Source organism: Artemia franciscana, chromosome 3 (genome assembly GCF_032884065.1).
Source record: "Artemia franciscana chromosome 3, ASM3288406v1, whole genome shotgun sequence".
Classification (NCBI taxonomy): Eukaryota; Metazoa; Arthropoda; class Branchiopoda; order Anostraca; family Artemiidae; genus Artemia; species Artemia franciscana.
The window spans coordinates 13,530,771-13,552,795 of NC_088865.1; the positions used below are offsets into that span (position 1 = coordinate 13,530,771).

The window sequence follows — 22,025 nt, forward strand, 5'->3', positions numbered from 1 at the left end:
CCATTACTGCTATTTTGCTGTCTGCCCCCCCCCCGGAGAATTTTCTGTCACCGCCCCTAAATAAGTGCCCCGGAAGCATATAAGGTTTTTAAAGAAGGGGTTGTCGTATAAACTTTAGAGGAGACTTATTTGATTGTAGATTGAAAATTCTAGCTCCCTTTTATGAGTCAAAGAGTGATGGAGAGCAGCATTTTTTGCCACCGGTCCCCGCGGGCCCCATCATGGCACGTGGCAGGCTTCTATATATGGATTCTCATTGTTCTTTGTGTTCTAACCACAAACAGTGTTGGGTCCCGGCGCCTTTGCCACCGGTCCCCACGGGCACCAGCATGACACGCGGCAGGCTTTTATATATAGATTCTCATTGTTCCTTGTGTTCTGGGTCCCGGCAACGCTATGTCATTTTTGGATTGGATTGAGAAGGTAAATTGGCTTAGTTTTCTGTTTTACGGTTTTCAAATTGCTTTAATCAATTGTCAAAATATATAGAAATATTTGTGCAATCACCAGTTTTTTACATTTTAAGAAATTTAATAATAATTTCCTTTTGACGTTAATTGACACTTTGACAGATTTTCTTTGAGCAGCGAGCATTCTAATGCTTGCAGCTTCCAATTTCTTCTAAGCTTCAGCCTTTTGGTTTTCTGTTTTAAGGTTTTCGAATTGCTTTAATCAATTGTCAAAATATACTGAAATATTTGTGCAATCACCAGTTTTTCACATTTTAAGCAATTTAATAAAATTTAAAAAGAGCCTCAATTTTTTGAGCTCGTGTAACGGTAATAACGGTAATAACGTGTAACATATTTGTGGAAAGAGACATATGAATGACGTCATTATTGTATATATCAGTATCTTAATAACTTCATCCACTAACATAAGCGGCTACATTCATATTACATCAGTAAATGACATCACATAAAAATTCATACCATAGTCTGTATCAATGACATCATTCACAGCATAAAAAGCAAGCGTTGTCTAGGAAGATCCATCAGTCATTTTTGAAAGCAAGTGGTAATATAATTATGCAAATAACAAGTACAAATATAAACAGCCATACCAGTTTTTCTATCAAGTCCAGTATGACTAAGCATACGAAAACTCACAATGGACAAAAACTCTATGAATGTGAGGCATGCAAAAAGGAATTTTCTACCAAGAAGAATTTGACTAGGCATATAAGAACCCACACTGGTGAAAAACCATACGAATGCGACGTGTGCAAAAAGAAATTGTCTTCAAAATTTGTGTTAACTGAGCATATGAGAACGCACACGGGTGAAAAACCCTATGGATGTGAAACATGCAAAACGAAATTTTCTACCAAATCTAGTTTGACTAAGCATATAAAAACTCACAATGGAGAAAAACCCTATGAATGTGAAGCATGCAAAAAGAAATTTTCTACCAAGAAGAATTTGACTAGGCATATGAGAGCCCACACTGGTGAAAAACCATATGAATGTGACGTGTGCAAAAAGAAATTGTCTTCAAAATTTGTGTTGACTGAGCATATGAGAACGCACACTGGTGAAAAACCCTATGGATGTGAAACATGCAAAACGAAATGTTCTACCAAATCTAGTTTGACTAAGCATATAAAAACTCACAATGGAGAAATTGAATGTGACGTGTGCAAAAAGTCATTGTCTTCAAAATTCGCGTTGACTGAGCATATGAGAACGCACACTGGTGAAAAACCCTATGGATGTGAAAAATGCAAAACGAAATTTTCTACCAAATCTAGTTTGGCTAGGCATATAAAAACTCACAATGGAGAAAAACCCTATGAATGTGACGTGTGCAAAAAGTCATTGTCTTCAAAATTCGCGTTGACTGAGCATATGAGAACGCACACTGGTGAAAGACCCTATGGATGTGAAACATGCAAAGTGGAATTTTCCTTCAAGTCCAGTTTTGCTAAGCATATGAGAACTCACTATGGAGAAAAACCCTATGAATGTGAAGCATGCAAAAAGAAATTTTCTATCAAGTCCAATTTGGCTGTGCATATGAGAATTCACAGTGGAGAAAAACCACATTAATGTGAAAAATGCGAAATGGAATTTTCTTTCAAGGGTAGTTTGGCTAAGCATTTGAGAACTAACAATGGAGAAAAACCCTATGAATGTGAAGCATGCAAAAAGAAATTTTCTGTCAAGAACAACTTGACTAGGCATATGCAAACTCACGCTGATGAAAAACCATATAAATGTGACGTGTGCAAAAAGAAATTGTCTTCAAAATTTGTTCTGACTGTGCATATGAGAACGCACACTGGTGAAAAACCCTAAGGATGTGAAACATGCAAAATGAAAATTTCTATCAAGTCCAGTTCGACTAAGCATATGAAAACTCACCATGGAGAAAAACCTTATGAATGTGAGGCAATCAAACAGAAATTTTCTACCAAGAACAATATGACTAGGCATATGAGAGTCCACACTGGTGAAAAACCTTATGAATATGAAGAATACAAGAAGAAATTTTATATGGCATTTTCTCTAAATGAGCATATGAGAATGCAGACTGGTGAAAAACTACATGAATGTGATGTGTTCAAAAAAAAATTTCTTTCAAAGTATAGATTGGCTACGCATATGAGAACTCACAATGGAGAAAAAGGCTATGAATGTAAAGTATGCAAAAAGAAACTCTCTTTGAAGTTCAATTTTGTTTTGCATATGAGTATTCACAGAGGAGAAAAACCATATGAATGTGAAAAATGCGAAAAGACGTTTTTACGAAGACGGAGCTTGAATCTACATATGAGAACCCACAATGGTGAAAACTGCATGAATGTAAATTATGTAAAAAGAAATTCTATTGGGCATTTTCTTTAAACGATCATATGAGAATGCACACTGGTCAAAAACTACATGAATGTGATGTATGTAAAACGAAATTTCCTTCGAAGTAGAGATTGGCTACTCATATGATAACTCACAATGGAGAAAAACTCTGTGAATGTAAAGCATGCAAAAATAGATTTTCTTCAAAGTTCAGTTTGTCGGTGCATATGAGATTAACAGTGGAGAAAATCCATACAAATGTGATGTGTGCAAAAAGAAATTGTCTTTAAAATTTGTGTTGACTGAGCATAAGAGGATCTATTGCATATGAGACATCATACTAGGTATATGAGAGCTCACACTGGTGAAAAACCATATGAATGTGGTTCAAAGTGAAGAATTAAAAAGTGATACGAGGTGTTAACCCTACTGATTTTTCTTTTTTTCAAAATTGACATTTTATTCCTTTAAATCTATATTGGTGGTTTTAAGTGTCGATTAAATTTTATAATTTAAACTTCACGCGTCTTTGGTTTTAATATAGATCGCTTTTATTTAATTTTTTCTTATAATTACTCAATAATATATATATAAGCCTGAAAAATACGCCTAATTTTTGAAAAAGGGGGAGAAACCCTCCGAAACTTCAAGTGACCTTGTCAATGACTACTATTCTGCCTAGTAAAGAACAGACATCGACACATAATACCCTATAATCAATTGTTTAGGGATTGCACTGTTATGGTTATGGTCAGAACTGCGAGAATCAGTCAGAATTTCAAAGGGACACACCCACCTTAGAAGTTACTGTTTTGATCCAGTTTGAATCGGTCAGTTTTTGTAGTTTGAACATAATATTAAGTTTTTTTACTAGCTACATCTTCAATTTCTTCATAACTGCATCTAAATATTTTTTTTCTAGCCTGGGTTCAGGCATTGGAAGTTTCGCCACCATTTTTTGCTTTAGAACGGTTACTTTAGAACGGTTATTTGGATAGCTCTCAAGGGAAGTTATGCAGGATACAGCTCTAAAAACTAAGCCGTTCTTTATTAGTTGTTCCCTCCGCAATCCCTCGCTCTTTGCGCTAAAGTTTGACTCTTTGCTACAATTCTACTTTTAAAAACAATAGTTCTTTATTATTAAAATAGTTCTTTATTAATAGTTCTTTATTATTAAAATAGTTCTTTATTAATAGTTCTTTATTAAAAACAATATTGACCCGCATGGTTGTACAAGTGGGACAACCGTCCCAAGCCTAGAACCAAGCGTGGCGGCTTAACGTGTCGATCAAGCAACGTCGTTACAGAAGGATTTCAAATGTAAGGTTTTCCCCTGGACGTTTGTCGATAGTTTAAAGGAAATAACCAAATAAGTCGTAATTGATTGAGGTTATTGTTCATTATTTATATAGTTTAAGCCTCACCATCACCGTATCCCCTTCCTTTACCCTTCAAAACAATATTTCAAAGAATAAAAGCTTTATCATATAAAGATAACATTGTGAAATTAAAAGAAAACAACAAGCAAAGGTTCTTAGGACAAACAACCTCTATTACTGCTTGCTTAAAAAAAATACTTGCTTCTACTAAGAACAAAATAACTGAAACTATAGGTAGCTAGATGGACATTTTTGGTAAAAAGCAAAAGGGCCATGGCAACAGGGAAAATACTTCTTTTTAAACATAGACCATAAATGCCAAAACACAAAAAAATAAAATAGAAAAGATTGCAACTTTTTCTTCTTTGCCTAGAAGTCCAGTAGACATTGTCCTTCAAGAGTTAACCCAAAAATCTTGGTCACCACTGATGCAATTTAAGTGTCGGCAAGGTTTCCCAGTAAGAAAAACTCATATCATATGAACAATGTAAGTCACTCACTTGCCTGCAAGTCCTGTAGACATGGTCGGTCATAAATCTTTCAATCATTTTTAGTCTCCAATTGCCTTCCAATGGCTCAAAGAACTGAAATACAATTTGAATAGCCCGTATGAATTATCCTTACTCTATGCACATGATTCCCAACGTAGAGCACAGGCCCCACCTGTGGGGCATAACAATGTTTTGGTGGGTCATGGGCAGGACATGCATCCTTCGGCTGACTGTATTTTAGAAACATAGTGAAAAGGAAAACATTTTTCATGTGAGAGACATCACATTTAAATTCATTTACAGAGCAAAAATGATACATGATAGTATTGCAATGACGTTATACATTGTATAAAAGGTGTTATATTCAGCCAATATTTTTCATTAGTAGAAATTATGGATAGGGGACGACCCCAGAAAAGATAACATGTTGATGGGCTTTTTGACCTCCCTTTGGGTCAAATTGCGTAAAATTTGGAAAAACAAGCTTTTAACATCACGAAATGGGGAGGGGCATCATAATCCTAGAAAGGCCTAGATAGAGCCATGGCCCAAAATCGGTTAGCCTTAGTGTTGCCCTAGGAAGGATGACAGACTCGGCTAGCCTTAGTTTTGCCCTAGGGTGGATGATAGACTATCATCAAGAAGTTAAATTAATCATTTTTTAACAACTCTGAAAAAATTCAGCTGGCTTTGCCTCTCGCACAGACTATCTGTCTTGGCTCTACTCTAATTAGCCACGGCTCTCAAATTTTTCGTCACTTAAACAGAGTTGATAATTAACCAAGTTGATAATCTAATTTACATAATCCTGTAATAAGCTGCGGTAAACTATTAAACTTTCCCTAATATCTTTTCATTCCCATCTCGGTTTTTACCCTTAATGTTAACAATCATAAAAAACCTTTTCGGATCTCTGCTTAAACCTAATAGTCTCATGGAACGTCCTAAATAAGCTTTTCGAGTTGTCTCTCCTTTTATACTCCCCAAAACTCTAAGCCATAAATAACAACTCGCCCTGTTTTTGTCTAAAAATTCTCTTAAGTAGCTTAATATCTGCTGCTCCAAAATATTTAAGAGGACTTCTTGATGACAGCCATGAAGCCTTCCGATCATTACAGTAAAACAATTGCACCTGATCAATCCACATTCCTAGACTCGTGAATTTACAGCCCAAATATACAAGATCCTGAACTTCATTCTTGTCCCTCACTTTAGAGCAAGACTTATTGTTTTCCTTTTTCCTTTTCCAAAAACTAACTGAACTTATTAATACATACCTAAAACTATTTCTTATTTTAAAATAACTACCTATAATTTCTAAACCCTTTGCAAATGCAGAGGTAATCTCAATCAGTAGTACCACTTAATCTGAAAGTCCTTAACAAAACAGTGCAAGCAATATTAACCTTAGCCTTGGACATCTGAAAGTAAGACCCTTACCTTAGACCTTGGATCCGCCTTCGCCGCCAGAGGTACCGAGGGCATCCACGAGGCTTCGCCAATCTTTTCTGAATTGGGCAGCTGCATATCTGTCTTCCCCATCAAGTTGAAGAGAAGCATGGATACTGCGCAGATCAGACTTGTATGTTCAACCCAAATCGTTCCGAGGTTTTCGCCGTCTTCGACTGCCGTTTGGGTGACAATGTAAAGTGGCTTTTGGGATCCGAGTGTACTGGATTCGAAGAACATGGCCCAAGTATCTCTTCCTCCGAGCTCAAATGACATCTGTCACCAGAGCCTGGTTTGCAATTTTGCAGACACTTTCATTTGTGATTCTCTCTGACCAATGAATATTTAAAATTCTTCGAAGAAAATTATTCTCGAATGCAAGGATTGTCTACTCCTGTTATTGGTTCAACCTCCAGGTTTCGGCTGCGTAAAGGAGGACCAGGATGACGTTGCTGCTGAACAGGTGTAACTTAAGCCTGGTCGAGTAATTTTTCAATTTCCATATGCGCTAGAGCCTATTGAAGCCAGCGTTTGCCTGACCTATTCTGGTCATTATTTCTATAAAAGTTGATCCCGTATTCTCCACTATGCTTCCAAGGTACGTGAATTACACGACCTATTATATTTCACAGAATTCAGGTACCTTGGTACATCTGAAAGTCCGGATCAACATTAAAACTTAAAACGAATAGAGATTATTGCGTCTATGAGGAGGTTTTCCCCCTTCTAAATACCTCTCTCTTCACGCAAAAGTTTTTTAGTACTTTTAAAAAAGTTCTTATTATTTTAATTAAACAGCCCTTGTGTTTCAGGAGTCTTTCCTAAAGAACTGGAACATAGGGCCAAACCTTAGCGTAAAGAATTAGGTATTGAAAAGGGGGAGACCCCTTTGCATACTTATTAATTTCTGTTCTTTTAGGTTTAAATGCTGATCCTTACTATCAGCTGAAACCTTCTAAGCGATAAAATAAACGTGGATTAACAATCTCAATAGAATTAATTAAGCGATAGAATTAACAATCTCAGAATTAACAATCTCAGAATTAACGTGGAACATATTGGACGAATTGGAAAGTTCCTCACAAAGCTGGAGCAAGCAAAACTCTTCTTAAAGCCTAAAGATGGCGATCAAAATATGATTTATATTACAACTTAGTGTCTTGCCACACTTCGAAAGGTCGATACAAGACTCAAAATGTTGAGTCAATTACGTGTAAATGAATCTGATAATAAACAAAATGGCATAGATATATCTAAAAATACCCACGAAGATGTAGTTATAATATATACGAAAAACAGTAATATAATTAACAAAATAAACGCAATACAGTAATAAACATAATATAAGATTAAGCTTACTTGGATCCGTCTTTTACTTAGATGAAGCTGCACACTTAGTTCACTCATAGTTTCGCTATCTGGAAAGCGAGTCTCTTCAAACACCTTTTCTAATTCCTTCAAATGTTCAGGAGTGAGATTTATCCGATTACTACGGTTAATACGGCTCTCTGTCCCACCATCTTTCATGTTTCTATTCTTAGGGCCTAAAAAATCAAATACTAAATTTAGTCAGGAAGAAAAGAGATTATTACTTATGTCTGTTCAATTGGTAATTATTGTTTATTCTTGTACAAATATTGATTTTCATTTCATTTTGTAAGTATTGTTTATTCTTGTAAAAACATTGATTCAAAAGCTATATTTTTGGGACGGCTTACCATGTCAAGGTGTAACTTCCATGACATCATGAAAAGGATGTTCAACTGGCCAAAAAGCAAGATGTACAATCTACTACCACATAGAACACTGCTGCTATCACAGTTACTCCTACTAATAACACTAGCCCTGCAACTACTCCTCCTACTACCATCACAATGCGATTTAGGCCAAGTCTACAAAGGTAAAATTTGAGAGAATATTGATGGCAAATTTGAACTAACAAAAGAAACTATGTGCATCTAGATAATCAAAAGGGCGAATCTCAAGAATTTATTTCTGTAATAAGTTACAAATTTCGAAAATACTTAAAGGGGAAGATCAAGAGACCAAAAGGCAATAGGTACACACTACTACTAATACTTATACCACTGTTACATTTGCTAGTTCTACTACTGTTATTACTATTGTTCCAACTACTACTTCTGTTGCAACTACTAGTGAGGCTTAGAGCATTAACATAATAAATTTCAAAACGTATAGGAATACACTGGTTATCAAAAAGAAATATTGACAATATTATAGCAATGGGTAATTGTATTAAGCTGAGTACTAATACTACTGCTACAACTCTTATTGCAATTACACCCAAGGGTGTGTAGATGAAATTTTCAAAGAATTTTTAGGGGGGATGGTATAATAAATCATAAAACGCCATCTGTATGCAGGCTGTCAAAAGTAGATATCAGCAATATCTTGGGAACAGTTTTGTGTGTAAATTAAAACGCACATTGTGGGAGATGCTGAAGAAAGACAATATTTGCATCCCACCACTACTGCTTCTACTCCTACAACTACTAATAAAACTACCATTATTAATACTGCTACTACTACTACTACTACTACAAAAACTAAGACTACTACTATTAATTCTACTGCTACTACTATAACTATGGGTGCTACTATTACTGCTACTAAAACTAAGGGTAAAACTTAAGGTGAAAATTTGGGTAATGTAGAAACTTTATGATCTGATTCGAAGCACACTAATGCAATATAGTTTGTTAAAATGGCGTATCAGCATTGTTGCAGGAACGGTTGATGGTATTAAGGTAAACCCTTCATTGTGTGCTGAAGGAGATGTTGAAGAAAGACAGAGGTGGTATGTGCATATTGCAACTATTGATAAGGGTAAGGACTAAATAACTATTGATAATTGATAAGAATACAAGAGACAAGGGTATTAAGATGAAGCTTACAAAGGTATAAAGCTAAATTAAACATTACCCTTTCGATCAAGATTTTGTTGAGTGTATGTTGAGTTATGTCAAAGTTTATGTTGTTAAATACTGTTTAAAAAGTTACTCCACCATACAAGTAGCACGCCAAACTAAAATTTCTTAAAAAAAAACGTTTAAACTATTATTTTCTTTTACTCTGCAAATGACTAGGTCAATATAAAACGAAGAGATATTAATTTGAAAAAAAAATTCCACAAAATAAATTTTTAAATAAAAGTATAGAACTCCATTAAACCAAAAATTCGCAAAAATTGAATCAAATGATTTACCAAGCGAACAACTAAAGCAAATTAGAATCAATAAATAGATAAAACTCAAAACAACAAAAATTACAATAAATAACGCAGTCAAAGTCAAAACATGTAGAAATTAAAATGAGTAGTTTTTTTCAGAATCACCCCCCCCCCCAACTACCCCAAAGAGAGCGGATCCGGTTCGGTTATGTCAGTCAAGTATCTTTGACAGGTTATTATTCTTCCCATCCAGTTTCATCCTGATCTCACCGCTTTAAATATTTTCTAAGATTTCCGGTTCCCCCCAACAGCCCCCCCCCCCAATTACGCTGGATCCGGTTGAGACTTAAAATAAGAGATCTGAGTTACGAGATCCGTCTAAATATGAAGTTTTATGAAGATCCGATCGCTCCTTCGTAAGTTAAAAATGCGTCATTTTTTCTAATTTTTCAGAATTACCCCAACCCCCTAATAGAGCGGATCCGTTTCAATTATGTAAATCGTGTATCTAAGACTCCTGCTTATTTTTCCCACCAAGTTTCATCCCGATTCCTCCAATCTAAACGTTTTCCATCATTTTAGGTTCCCCCACCCCAAACTTCCCCCATTGTCACCAGATCCGGCCGGTACTTAAAATAAGAGCTTTTAGACACAATATCCTTCTAAATATCAAATTTCATTGAGATCCGATCACCTGTTCATAAGTTAAAAATGCCTGATTTTTTTTTAGTTTTTCACAATTAACCCCCCCCCCAACTACCCCAAAGAGAGCAGATCCAGTCCGGTTATGTCAGTAAGACCTCGTACAGTATGCAGTAGGCATTGATAGCTTGGTACTAGCCTTTCCCTTGAAATACCTTTTCGCAAGTACCAGGAAGCAGCAACTTTGCCTGCACTATAATCTCTTTGAGTCCGGAGTTGTCCATTATCTTACCAACTGCCTTAAGATAGTTGAGCAGGAAGTGGAAGCCTCCCATCCGTAGGATTACGTTTTTGAAGTCATCCGGGTATTTACTTTTCACTCCCTGTGCTAGCTGATAAATGAAGAGATTTTGCGTGACCACCGTATCGTCACATCCGACAGCTTTACTTGTCGCCATGAACGTTCGCAGAGATTTGTCGACTGTTGCATGGTTGTTTGGTGCTTCATGAAGGAAAGGCAAGTAAAACACGTTGCTTTTAGGAACATTTTCCTTCGAGACTTCGAGACCATTTTCCTTTGAGACTGTATTTCATTATGAAATGATACATTAGATTCATACCCAACTTTTGTTCTTAAAACACACATTTCATCTCTGGAACATGTATTGCATTATTCTTTTAGAGTAAACACAGGTCAAAAAACCTGCATCAACTGGTCAGAGGTACATCACAGATCATGTACCTTAGGCCACTTTGTGTTGTAATTTTGACTAGTATCATAAATAAGTGCAAAAACAAACAGGAACACATTTACTACTTGTTCTCCAGCCAGTATCAACTATTTTAGATTATATTGACAAATCAATTTCAAATCACAGATGTTCTATTTGACAAGCAGTCCCACGGGTTTACACTAGAACTGGAAGTTCCAATACTAAATCTGATTGGTCAGTGTAACAGGCCTTTTGATCAGTCCTTATAAATCTAAAGGAGTCATTATCACCTAGTTTTTTGTGATATTTAATTTTGTAAATTACTTTCATTAAGTCTCTTACTTCTGCAAAAAAAAATTTACACTCCTTTTGCCAGCCAACTTTACAACACCAAAAGTGCTTTTAGAATTCCTATTTCTTTCAATTTTTTTTTTTTTTTTTTTTTTTGATCTTCCAAATTTGTGTCATATTCTTCATTATCATCCATCAGCAAATCAGTATTTGGGTCAGAATCAAACGTTGAATCAACCTGTAGTAACTTTTTTTTTTTATCTTGGCCTATCTGACTCACTTTTCTTTTTCATCTTCTGCTTATCAATGTCTTCTGCTTAGCTTATCAATCAATTTCCCGCTAGGTAGCAGGTTACTAAACAAAATTCCTACTATCGGGTACACACACTAAAAAAGTAACACAGCCCCCAGATACAACAATTTAAACTTTTTTTCTTAGCTCAATGTGTTCGGAATTAAACGGGCTTTCTTTTTTAATATAAAAAAATACTTTATCTTGAAAAAATTTCGAGTTTTTAGCTTTTCTATTAAAAATTTGTTGACCAAAATCTATTTTTTTTTTAACTGCAGTAAAAACTGTACTATTTTTTTTTACTATTTTTTACAAAAAAAAATCATGTTCATGTTGCCCCAAGTCCCTTCTTTCTATTTATGTAAGAGTACGCTGGTTTTGACCAATCTTATATGTAAAAAAAAAATTAGAATCGTCGAGCCCCATTATAAGCCAAATTTAGTGTTTTTGGCCTATGTCTCAGAAACACCCCAACGGTGAACATGCGCCCTACGATATTCGTTTTCAGTATGGTCGACTACCATGGGATCTACCCCTCTACTGGGAGTCCTAGGAGGAGTATTACTCCGAAGCATAAGAAAGCTTATCCCATCTGGATCAGCTGGGTAGTGCCATTGAATTATTCAGGACTTCATTGGCAAACGGTGCTAACGCGCGAACTGCACTTCAGGAGACGAACGATACCTTAATCACTTTGCCTCCTATAATGAATTTCTTCGACACCATGCGAAATGCGTCGCCCAAGTTTGCTTTCTGGCGGCAGTTCTTGAAAATACTTGAAATAGCGATGCAATTCTACCATGCTGATCGAGACTATGACTGAGGGTCTCATTTGACAGCAACTGCTCGGATGTCGCCATACTTGGCGGCGGCTGACCATCCTCAGTATACAATATGTCTCATAAAGCACCTATCAGACAAGCGAACTTTACCACAAACCTTTTCTGATGTCCACGAGAAGTTCATGAAAGGATACTTCGCAGTTAAGAGAACGCACACCAGGTTCATGGCCACCTGGTTCGATCAGATACTGGAATGTACAGTGAACAAGGATGCAAAGACGACGGCCGGAATAATAGGAGAACAAATGGATGAGAGACACACTGAAGCCTGGAGTTTTAGCTTACCGATTTCTACTGCCATCAGCAATGGTTTCCTGCAAGTAGTCAACGTATCCACAAAAACATTGAAACATCACAAAGACAATCAGTCGACGACGATGCGATTACAACTTTCGCAAGATAGAGTTCGAGACATTTTCACTACATGTGGCAATCTGTTCAGCAGAGTGGACTCCGACCTAGTGAATATTGTGACTTCAGAAGTTGTGGACGATGAAAAGATTGTTTCTGATATTACTTGCGCAGCCACAAAAGGAAAAGAGGTTGTTAAGGACTTTCTGTGCCACAGGAAAGACAATGTGAAAAAGGTTACACTCTGAACCTCCCTTCAGAGAGAAAAACTCAGAAAGTGAAGGGTGTCCCTAGAACCGATCTCCTGAGCTCTGAAGCAACAGCCTTGAAGAGAATCATAACTGCTCAGTTGAGCTACGGCGAAGAAAAGGAGAAAGCAGTTGCAAAGATCCTAACAAAAGAGATTCTTCTTTTCCCTCCATCCATTTTTGAACATCTTCCGCAACAATCAACCAAGACATCCTCTGGTCAGAAAATGTGTATGGGGAACAATGCTGTGCTGTTGAGCTGGCTAAGAAAGAAAGGAAGACTTGCAGCCTGGCCAGCGCCTTGGAAATCCAAAGAAACAACATCAGCTACAGTCACATCATTAACCTAATGTCCAAGATGAGGTCATAACGGCCTGACAGGTTTGAAACAGTCAAATCGTTTGCGGAAAGATTGCTTCTATCGTTGCTGACTAATCTTCCAGTGGGTATTCCTGAAGTCCACATTGTCGCAGATCGGTACAACGGACTGTTTGGGAATCTCAAGGAAACCGGAGAGTCGATCTCCTTGAAATCAGCATGCAGACATCAACGAGAGAAAGGGAAAAATGTCCGGATTTCCGCTCTTGGCAAAATTGAAGAATGGATACCTTAAATGCAAGTTCAGCGTCTAAAAGCCGGCTCCTCGAAATTTTGTAAGAAACCTGGGAGCAGATGGGTGATCAGCTTCCGACTCAACACACTCAAAATTTTTCTCTCAGGTGGGTTCAAAGAGAGATTCAAAGTGTCTCTGGTCAAGCGTGGCTGCAGTCCAACTTTACCAGAAGACTGTGACTAAAAGGAATGCTTGTCCTCAAGCAAAGAAAATGCTGATCAATACCTTATGACACATGCCAAGCACGCTAGCCGTTACGCTTGTAGCATCGTGTGCATGCCAACGACACAGACGTGGCAGTGGCCTGTGTTCATTTTTTTGAAGAGCTTCAAGCTGAAGGACTGAGCTATCTTTTTTTGAAGTTCCTGACTTGCATTATCCCAGTACACGAGCAGGCGGATGGAGTCCACTTGTCCAAAGAGGAGCATATTATGTTACCGTTCGTGCACTTTCTGTCAGGGTGTGACACAATGAACTTTTTCTTCGACGTCGGGACAGCTTCTTTCTTAAACACCGCGAGATCTCCAACTTATCCTTCGAAAATGGTGTCTGTGACGGAGCGGGTCAATGGAAGCTTTTGCAGAAGGGAAGCTTTCAGTCGACACGTTTAGAGAAGTTTACGACATATCGAAATCCCTGGTCATTAAAATGTACGGTATACAGGCCGAATTCAATTTACTGGCCCGTGTAGGGGCTCACATTTAGTGCGAGAAAAAAGATGTGAGAAGAGTGCCACCTTTTGACGACACCTTCGCGCTACGCATACGAAGAGCCATATTCACTACATGAATAATCTTGTCGTCAGTACAGGCTCGGCCGAGCATTCCAGATCCACTCCTCCATGGATGGGAGGTGGCTGAAGGGGGAGTAGATGCGGTCGTCTAAAGCTGTAAAGAAGCATCAAACCTGGAAGCTTACTCCAGATGCAAAAGTGGAAGATCCAGGAAAGACTGCTTCTCTGACCAATGAAAAATCTCAATAACCTCCTCTGGTCTTGTTTTCGCCTCTTACCGTAAGCAGCAAGGCAAAAAGTAGATTTGCTTTCTCATATAAGGATGCAACAGGTTTTTAACGTTTATGAATTGTTATAATCCCTTGTTAAAATATATACAAATATTTTTGCGATTACCAGTTTTTTCTCTTAATGCAACTTAATGTCTTTTCATAATGAATCTTTTGAAAGTTATTTGATTATTAAAGCTAATTAATAATTTTAATTATTCATATATTTGAGCCCCGGCACTCGGCATGCTTCTTTATATGGATTCTCATTGTCGCTTTTCTTCTAACCGTAGACAATTTGCTGTCTTTTCATACGGTATATTTTAAAGGATATTTGATAATTAAAGCAAGTCAAGTTCTAACAACGATTTCTACTAAGCTTTCAGTTTCTGGTTTTATATTTTAAGGTTTTTATGGCACTTGGTATTAACATATAGTATATAGCAATATTGCTATATGTCGGTCTTTATATTGTCGGTCTGTCAGTCTGTCGGTTCCGGTTTTGCTACTTTAGGCACTTCCAGGTAAGCTAGGACGATGAAATTTGGCAAGCGTATCAGGGACCGGGCCAGATCAAATTAGAAATAATCGTTTTCCCGATTTGACCATCTGGGGGAGAGTGGGGGGCCGGTTAATTCGAAAAAAATAGAAAAAATGAGATATTTTTAACTTACGGATCTCATTAACTTACGGGTGATCGGATCTCAATGAAATTTGAAGTTTAGAAGGATATCGCATCTTAGAGCTCTTATTTTAAATCCTGACCGGATCTAGAGACATTGGGGGGGGGGAGTTGGGAGGGGGAAACCTAAAACATGGAAAACACTTAAGAGTGGAGGGATCGGGATGAAACTTGGTGGGGAAAATAAACACAAGTCCTAGATACATGATTGACATAACCGGAACGGATCCGCTCTCTTTGGGGTAGTTGGGGGAGGGGTTAATTCCGAAAAATTAGAAAAAATGACGTATTTTTAACTTACGAACGGGTGATCGGATCTCAATGAAATTTGATATTTAGAAGGATATCGTGTCTCAAAGCTCTTATTTTAAATCCTTAAATCCACAGACATTGAGGGAAGTTTAGGGTGAATTGGGGTGAAATCATGGAAAACGCTTAGATTGGAGGGATCGGGATGAAACTTGGTGGGAAAAATAAGCAGAAGTCTTACATACGTGATTTACATAATTGGAACGGATCTGCTCTATTGAGGGGGGGGGTTAAATCTGAAAAATAAGAAAAAAATGACGTATTTTTAACTTACGAAGGAGTGATCGGATCTTCATGAAACTTCATATTTAGAACGACCTCGTAACTCAGATCTCTTTATTTTAAATCTCAACCGGATCAAGCGTAAATGGGGGGGGGGGCAGTTGGGGGGACCGGAAATCTTAGAAAATACTTAAAGCGGTGAGATCAGGATTAAACTGGATGGGAAGAATAGAAACCTGTCTAAGATACGTGACTGACATAACCGGACCGGATCTGCTCTCTTTGGTGGAATTGGGGGGGGGGGTAATTTTGAAAATTGAGGTATTTGTAACTTACGAAAGGGTGACCAGATCTTAATGAAATTTGATATTTAGAAGGATCTTGTGCTTTAAAGTTCTAATTTTAAATTCCGACCAGATCCTGTGACATTGGGGGGAATTGGAATGGGAAACCAGAATTCTTGGAAAACGTGAATATTGGGGTATTTTTATCTTACGAATAGATGATCGGATCTTAATGAAATTTGATTTTTAGAAGGAATTCATGTCTCAGAGCTCTTTTTTCAAATCCCGACGAGATCTTTTGACATTGGGGGGAGTTGGAGGGGGAAATCTTGGAAAAACACTTGGACTGGAGGAATCGGGATGAAGCTTGGTGGATAGAATAAACAAATGTACTTGATACGTGATTAACAGAATCGTACTGGATTCGGTCTCTTTGGGGGAGTTGGGGGAGGGGTTCAGTGATTTGGCGAGTTTGGTGCTTCTAGACGTGCTAGGACGATGAAAATCTAGGAGCTGCAAAATTTGACTTGATAAAGTCGTTTTCCCAGATTCGACCATCTGGGGGGCTAAAGGGAGAGGAAAAATTAGAAAAAATTAGGTATTTATAAATTACGAGTGGGTGATCGGATCTTAATGAATTTTGATATTTAGAAGGACATCGTGACTCAGAGCTCTTATTTTAAATCCTGACCGGCATTAAGCCTCTTATTTTCCTTTTTAAGTCCATGTATATATTCATAGAATTTTGTTAGAGCTCATACCATATGATCTCTTGGCTCTTAGCTCTTGTCGCCTCGTCAGAAGTGCCATATGAGCTCTTAGCTCTTGTTGAATTGTTGTAATCTCTTGTTAAAATATATCCAAATAATTTTCCAATTACCAGCCCCCAGGCCCTGGCACTCAGTAGGCTTCTTTATATGAATTCTCAGTGTCGCTTGCCTTCTAACCGTAGACAATTTGCTGTCTTTTCATACTAATTCGTTTTCAAAAGTATTTAATTATTAAAGCAAGTCCAATTTCTAACAACGGTTTTCTACTAAACTTCAAACTTCTGGTAATATTTTACCTCAATAGTAAACGAAACTCTAAAAAACAGAATTTTGATACTAATAGATACATCAAAAGAATCATATTTTTATACTGATTTTAGATATAAGTTTCATTAAATTTAGTCTTTCCCATCAACAATTACGAGCCTGGGAAAATTTGCCCTAATTATAGGATCTTAACGAAAATCACACCATCGCATTCAGCGTATCAGAGAACCTTACTGTAGAAGTTTCAAGCTCCTATGTACAAAAATGTGGAACTTAGTATTTTTAGCCAGAAAACCGATCACGTATGCGTGTTTGTTTGTTTGTTGTTGTTTTTCCCCAGGGGTGATCGTATCGACCAAGTGGTCCTAAAATGTCGTGTGAGGGCTCATTCTAACAAAACTTGAAAGTTCTAGTGCCATTTTTAAGGGACCAAAAAATTGGAGGGCACCTAGGCCCCCTCCCATGCTCATTTTTCCCAAAGTCAACGGATTAAAATTTTGAGATGACCATTGTGTTCAGCATAATCGAAAAACTTAATAACTATGTCTTTGGGGCTGACTTACTCCCCCACAGTCCCCGGGGGAGGGGCTGCTAGTTACAAACTTTGACCAGCATTTACATAAAGTAATGGTTATTTGGAAGTTTACAGACCTTTTCAAGGGGATTTTTTGGTGGTGGAGGGGGAGGGGGGAGGGGAATAAGTAGGAGGACCTTCCCTTGGATGGATTCGTCATGGGAGAAGAAAAATTCCATGAAAGGGGCGCAGGATTTTCTAGCATTATTAAAAAAAAGACAAAATAAATATGAAAAAGTTTTTTTTTCAATTGAAAGAAAGGACCAGCATTAAAACTTCAAACGAACAGATTATTACGTATACGGGGAGCTCATCTCTTCCTAAATACCTCGCTCTTTACGCTGAAGTATTTTTAGTAATTTCAACTATTTATTCTACAGCCTTTGTGATTCAGGGGTCAATCTTAAAGAATTGGGACAAAATTAAAGATTTAGCGTAAAGAGCGAAATATTAACGAGGGGGCAAATCCCCTCATATACATAATAGAAATATACGAATATAAACGTTCGTTACGTAAGTTAATTTGTAAGTACTTATATTTTTTACTAATTAAAACATTCGTTAAAAATGAAAAATTCTAGTTTCCTTTTTAAGTAACCGAAAAATTGGAGGACAACTAGGCATCCTCCCCCCCCCCTTTTCTTAAAATCGTCTGATCAAAATTAAGAGATAGTCATTTAGCAAAAAGAAAAATAATACGCAAATTTCGTTTTAATTATTCATTTGCGGAGAGCCAAAATCAAACTTGCATTAATTCAAAAACATTCAGAAATTAAATTTAAAGAAAACAAGTTTTTCAACTAAAAGAAAGGAGCGACATTAAAACTTAAAACGAACAGAAATTGCGCCGTGAATGAAAGTGGCTGTTCCCTCCTCAACGTCCTGCTCTTTACGCTAAAGTTATTTACTGTTTAATAAAGTAGAATTGAGAGAGAGTCAACTTTAGCGTAAAGAGCGGGGCGCTTAGTTGGGAACAGTCCCTTTCATACACGGAGTAATTTCTGTTCGTTCTAAGTTTTTTGTCTTTTTATACTGTTTTTTTTTTCAAAAATATTTGATTATTAAAGCAAGTCCAAAGATTAACGACGATTTCTATTAAGCTTCAAGTTTCTGGTTTTATATTTTAAGGTTTTTGAATTGTTGTAATCCCTAGTTAAAATGTATGCAAATAATTTTACAATTACCAGCCGCTAGGCCCTGGCACTCGGCAAGCTTCTTTATATGAATTCTCAGGGTCGCTTGTCTTCTAACCGTAGACAATTTGCTGTCACTTTTGTCTCACAAGACAGTTTTCATACTAAATCTTTTCAAAAGTATTTTATTATTGAAGCAACTCCAATTTCTAACAACGATTTTCTACTAAGCTTCAAACTTTTGGTTTTATTTTTTAAGGTTTTTGAATTGTTATGATTCCTTGTTAAAATATATACAAATATTTTAAAAATTACCATCCGCCCGGGCCCGGCAGTAGACAATTAGTTGTCTTTTCATACTGGATCTTTTAAAGATATTTCATTTTTAAAGCAAGTTCGATTTCTAATAACGATATGCACTAAGCTTCACACTTTTTGTTGTATTTTTTAAGGTTTTTAGACTGTTTTTAAGGTTTTTGAACTGTTAAGGTTTTTTAGGGTTTTTGAACTTTTAAAGGTTTTGAACTATTTTTTAAGTTTTTTGAACTTTTTAAGGTATTTGAACTGTTATAATCCCTTATTAAAATATATAAAAATAATTTTGCAATTACTCATTTTTGGCTCTTATTGCAATTTAATATCTTTTCGAACTGATTACTTTTCAAAAATATTTCATTATTAAAGCAATTCCAACTTCTAACAACGATTCCGAGTTTTTTAAACTTGGTTTTCCTTAAGGTTTTAATGTAGTTTTCCTTAAGGTTTTAATTTCCTTAAGGTTTTAATGTTAAATGTTTTCCTTAAGGTTTTAAACTTGGTTTTCCTGAAGTTTTTAAGGTTTTTGAACTGTTATAATCCCTTATTAAAATATATACAAATAATTTTGCAATTACTAGTTTTTTGCTCTTATTACAATTTAATATCTTTTCGAACTGATTACTTTTCAAAAACATTTTATTATTAAAGCAATTCGAACTTCTAACAACGATTCCAACTAAACTTCAAGTTTCTGGTTTTATATTTTAAGGTTTTTGAATTGTTGTAATCCCCTTGTTAAGATACATACAATTATTTTCGCAATTACCAACCACAAGGCCCCAGCAATCGGCACTATTCTGTATATAGGCTATCATTGTTGCTTGTCTTCTAACTGTAGACAATTTGCTGTCTTTTCATACTAAATCTTTTCAGAGATATTTGATTATTCAAGCAAGTCCGATTTTCAACAACGATATCTACTTTTCCATATAATTTACCTAAAGAGAAGCACATACATCATTTAATGCTTTTTTGTGGTCTTTTTAAATATAATAAAAGCTTCTGAGACTAATTCCATTTTGAACCCTTGACTGCTACTGCTATCAACTCACTAAAGCACCAAGCCACCTTAGGCCAGCACAACTATGCATACTACTCCTCCACCCCAATCTATTCAAAGCCTCCTTCTTTACACCCACTAGAGAAGTTCCCAATTTCCTAAGTATCTCTCTATATCCAGCTTTCAATTGAGCTCTAGATGGTTGGGCAAAAAAGACAATTTTTAGCAATCTGTCCCCCTTCATCTGCAGAACGTGATAGCTCTCATGCTCCCTTATCAATCTTTCTCTGGCGATAGCTCTAGAAAGCAGGATTGAATCACATTTTTCATAGAGCCCATTGACTGAAATATTGTCAGTCGGCTGAGCACCCAAAACAATCTGCAGACAAGTTCTCTGGAGAAAACCTAGCAAATCTTCCTCCGTCTTTTGGAGTGCCCAAGCTTCAGAGCCGTATTTGACCACTGTCATCACAGTAACATCCAATATTCTAATCTTGGTTCACATAATTACATTCCTATTCTTCCAAATTTTCTTCAACGTGTTAAAAACACCATGAGCCTTGGGTATTTTGTTTTTAAAGTCTTCCAGGCACCCACTGGCTTTAATAATAATACTACCAAGGTAAGGGAGCCTGCCCTCATGATTAATCTTTTTATTAATCAACGTCATCTTTTCACTTTTGCTTATTCCTAGCATTAGCAGTTTAGTCTTCTTAACATTAATTTTTAGACCTATTCTAGTTCATTCATTTTGCTCACACTTTCATCTAGAAAGCTTGAATAATCAGCATAATCTAAATTAAAGACATTTTTCTGTTCTAATGTCATAAATGTATTCCATACACCATACACCTTCATTAAATCTTCATTAAGGCTCTTCTATCAGCCGAATCAAACTCTTGCTCATTATCAATAAAACAGAGAACTAAAGGTATTTGATGACTAAGGCAATTCTAAATTAATGACCAAGACTGTAAATTTGATTGCCACAACCAATACCCTACCTAAAACTGCAATTTTAATCCCTTTAAACTCTGTCTAGAGCATCTCAAAGTCTAGAAAGTGTCATCAAACTAAGTAATATGCTGTCTTTAGAAACCACACTATGGCCTCTATAATTACCATCCTCACTCTTATCACATTTCCCATAAATGGGTTTAATTGGGGTTTTCCTAAAATTACTCGATACTTCCCCTTTTTCAAAAATCACATAAATAATCTTCAGTAACTTACATCTAACCTCATTGACACCATATTTAAGAAAATAATTAAAAACACTATCAACACCTGATGCCTTATAATTTTTAATTACTTTAGTACTGTCACTTATTCTTTGTAACAAAATAAATCCAGGGTGTTGCAAACTTTTCATTTTTCTTCTATATCTTTTCCTACAGCTATATCCTGGTTGGCTGTGACAACGATGGCCATGAAAACATCCAGGATGATGTCAACTCGAGTCACCCTTCCAACAGACAAATGGGTGGCATCAGTTGAAGCAAGAATTCCTGAGATTAGGTGCTTCACCATAACTAGTCTGTCAAATGAATTTTATAATGTTTCGAGGTCAGTGCTTTACTTCAATGTTGTTTCCAAAACCCAACAGTTTTTTGAACTGTGGATCTGTTAGGTCCCAAAACTTCAAACAGAGAACCACATAAACCAAAGATTTGAGTGGGCAAACATGGAATGAAAAAACAAAAAATCCCTTGTAAAGGTGAAGGCCAAACAGACTCTGTCCCAGCACAAAATCATCGCATTGGTGTTTTGGGATGGACATGGTGTTTTGTTGGTCAACTTCATAAAATGAGGAACTACTGATACCTACAGACTCTGTCCCACCACAAAATCATGCCATTGCCTAGCACAAAAGCAAAAATCTGAAAGTCACTGAATGACCTTCCACATGAAATATTTCTACCAGAGAGCATAAATACATTCAAAACAAAACTAGTGGAAACATATTTTCACAGTAAATCATTTTTAAATCCTTTATAGTATTATTTGTCAGTGTTTGCTGTAGTTGTTGTTATATTTGTTGCAACAAGATTATAGCTTACTATATTTTGGATTAAAACAAAAGTAGTTTGGCCTCTACAGATTTCCATACTAGGTCTTATCACAATCCATTTTAGAATATTTTTTGTTTTTTAATGGAAGTTGTTTTG

The 22,025-nt window shown here is 36.5% G+C and overlaps 2 protein-coding genes across 2 annotated transcripts in view; one reads left to right on the forward strand and one right to left on the reverse strand.

The window, feature by feature from the left end:
- Positions 1–22,025, reverse strand: part of LOC136024902 (uncharacterized) — a 148,114-nt gene that overhangs the window by 121,819 nt on the left and 4,270 nt on the right. The window contains exon 2 of the mRNA XM_065700460.1: positions 7,474–7,658. Coding sequence (XP_065556532.1) covers positions 7,474–7,658 — 185 coding nt within the window. The remainder of the gene's footprint in view (positions 1–7,473; positions 7,659–22,025) is intronic.
- LOC136024901 (zinc finger protein 84-like) lies at positions 896–3,640 on the forward strand. Its single transcript, XM_065700459.1, has one exon. It carries the CDS (start codon positions 1,029–1,031, stop codon positions 2,046–2,048), a length of 1,020 nt encoding a protein of 339 aa, XP_065556531.1. The 5' UTR covers positions 896–1,028; the 3' UTR covers positions 2,049–3,640.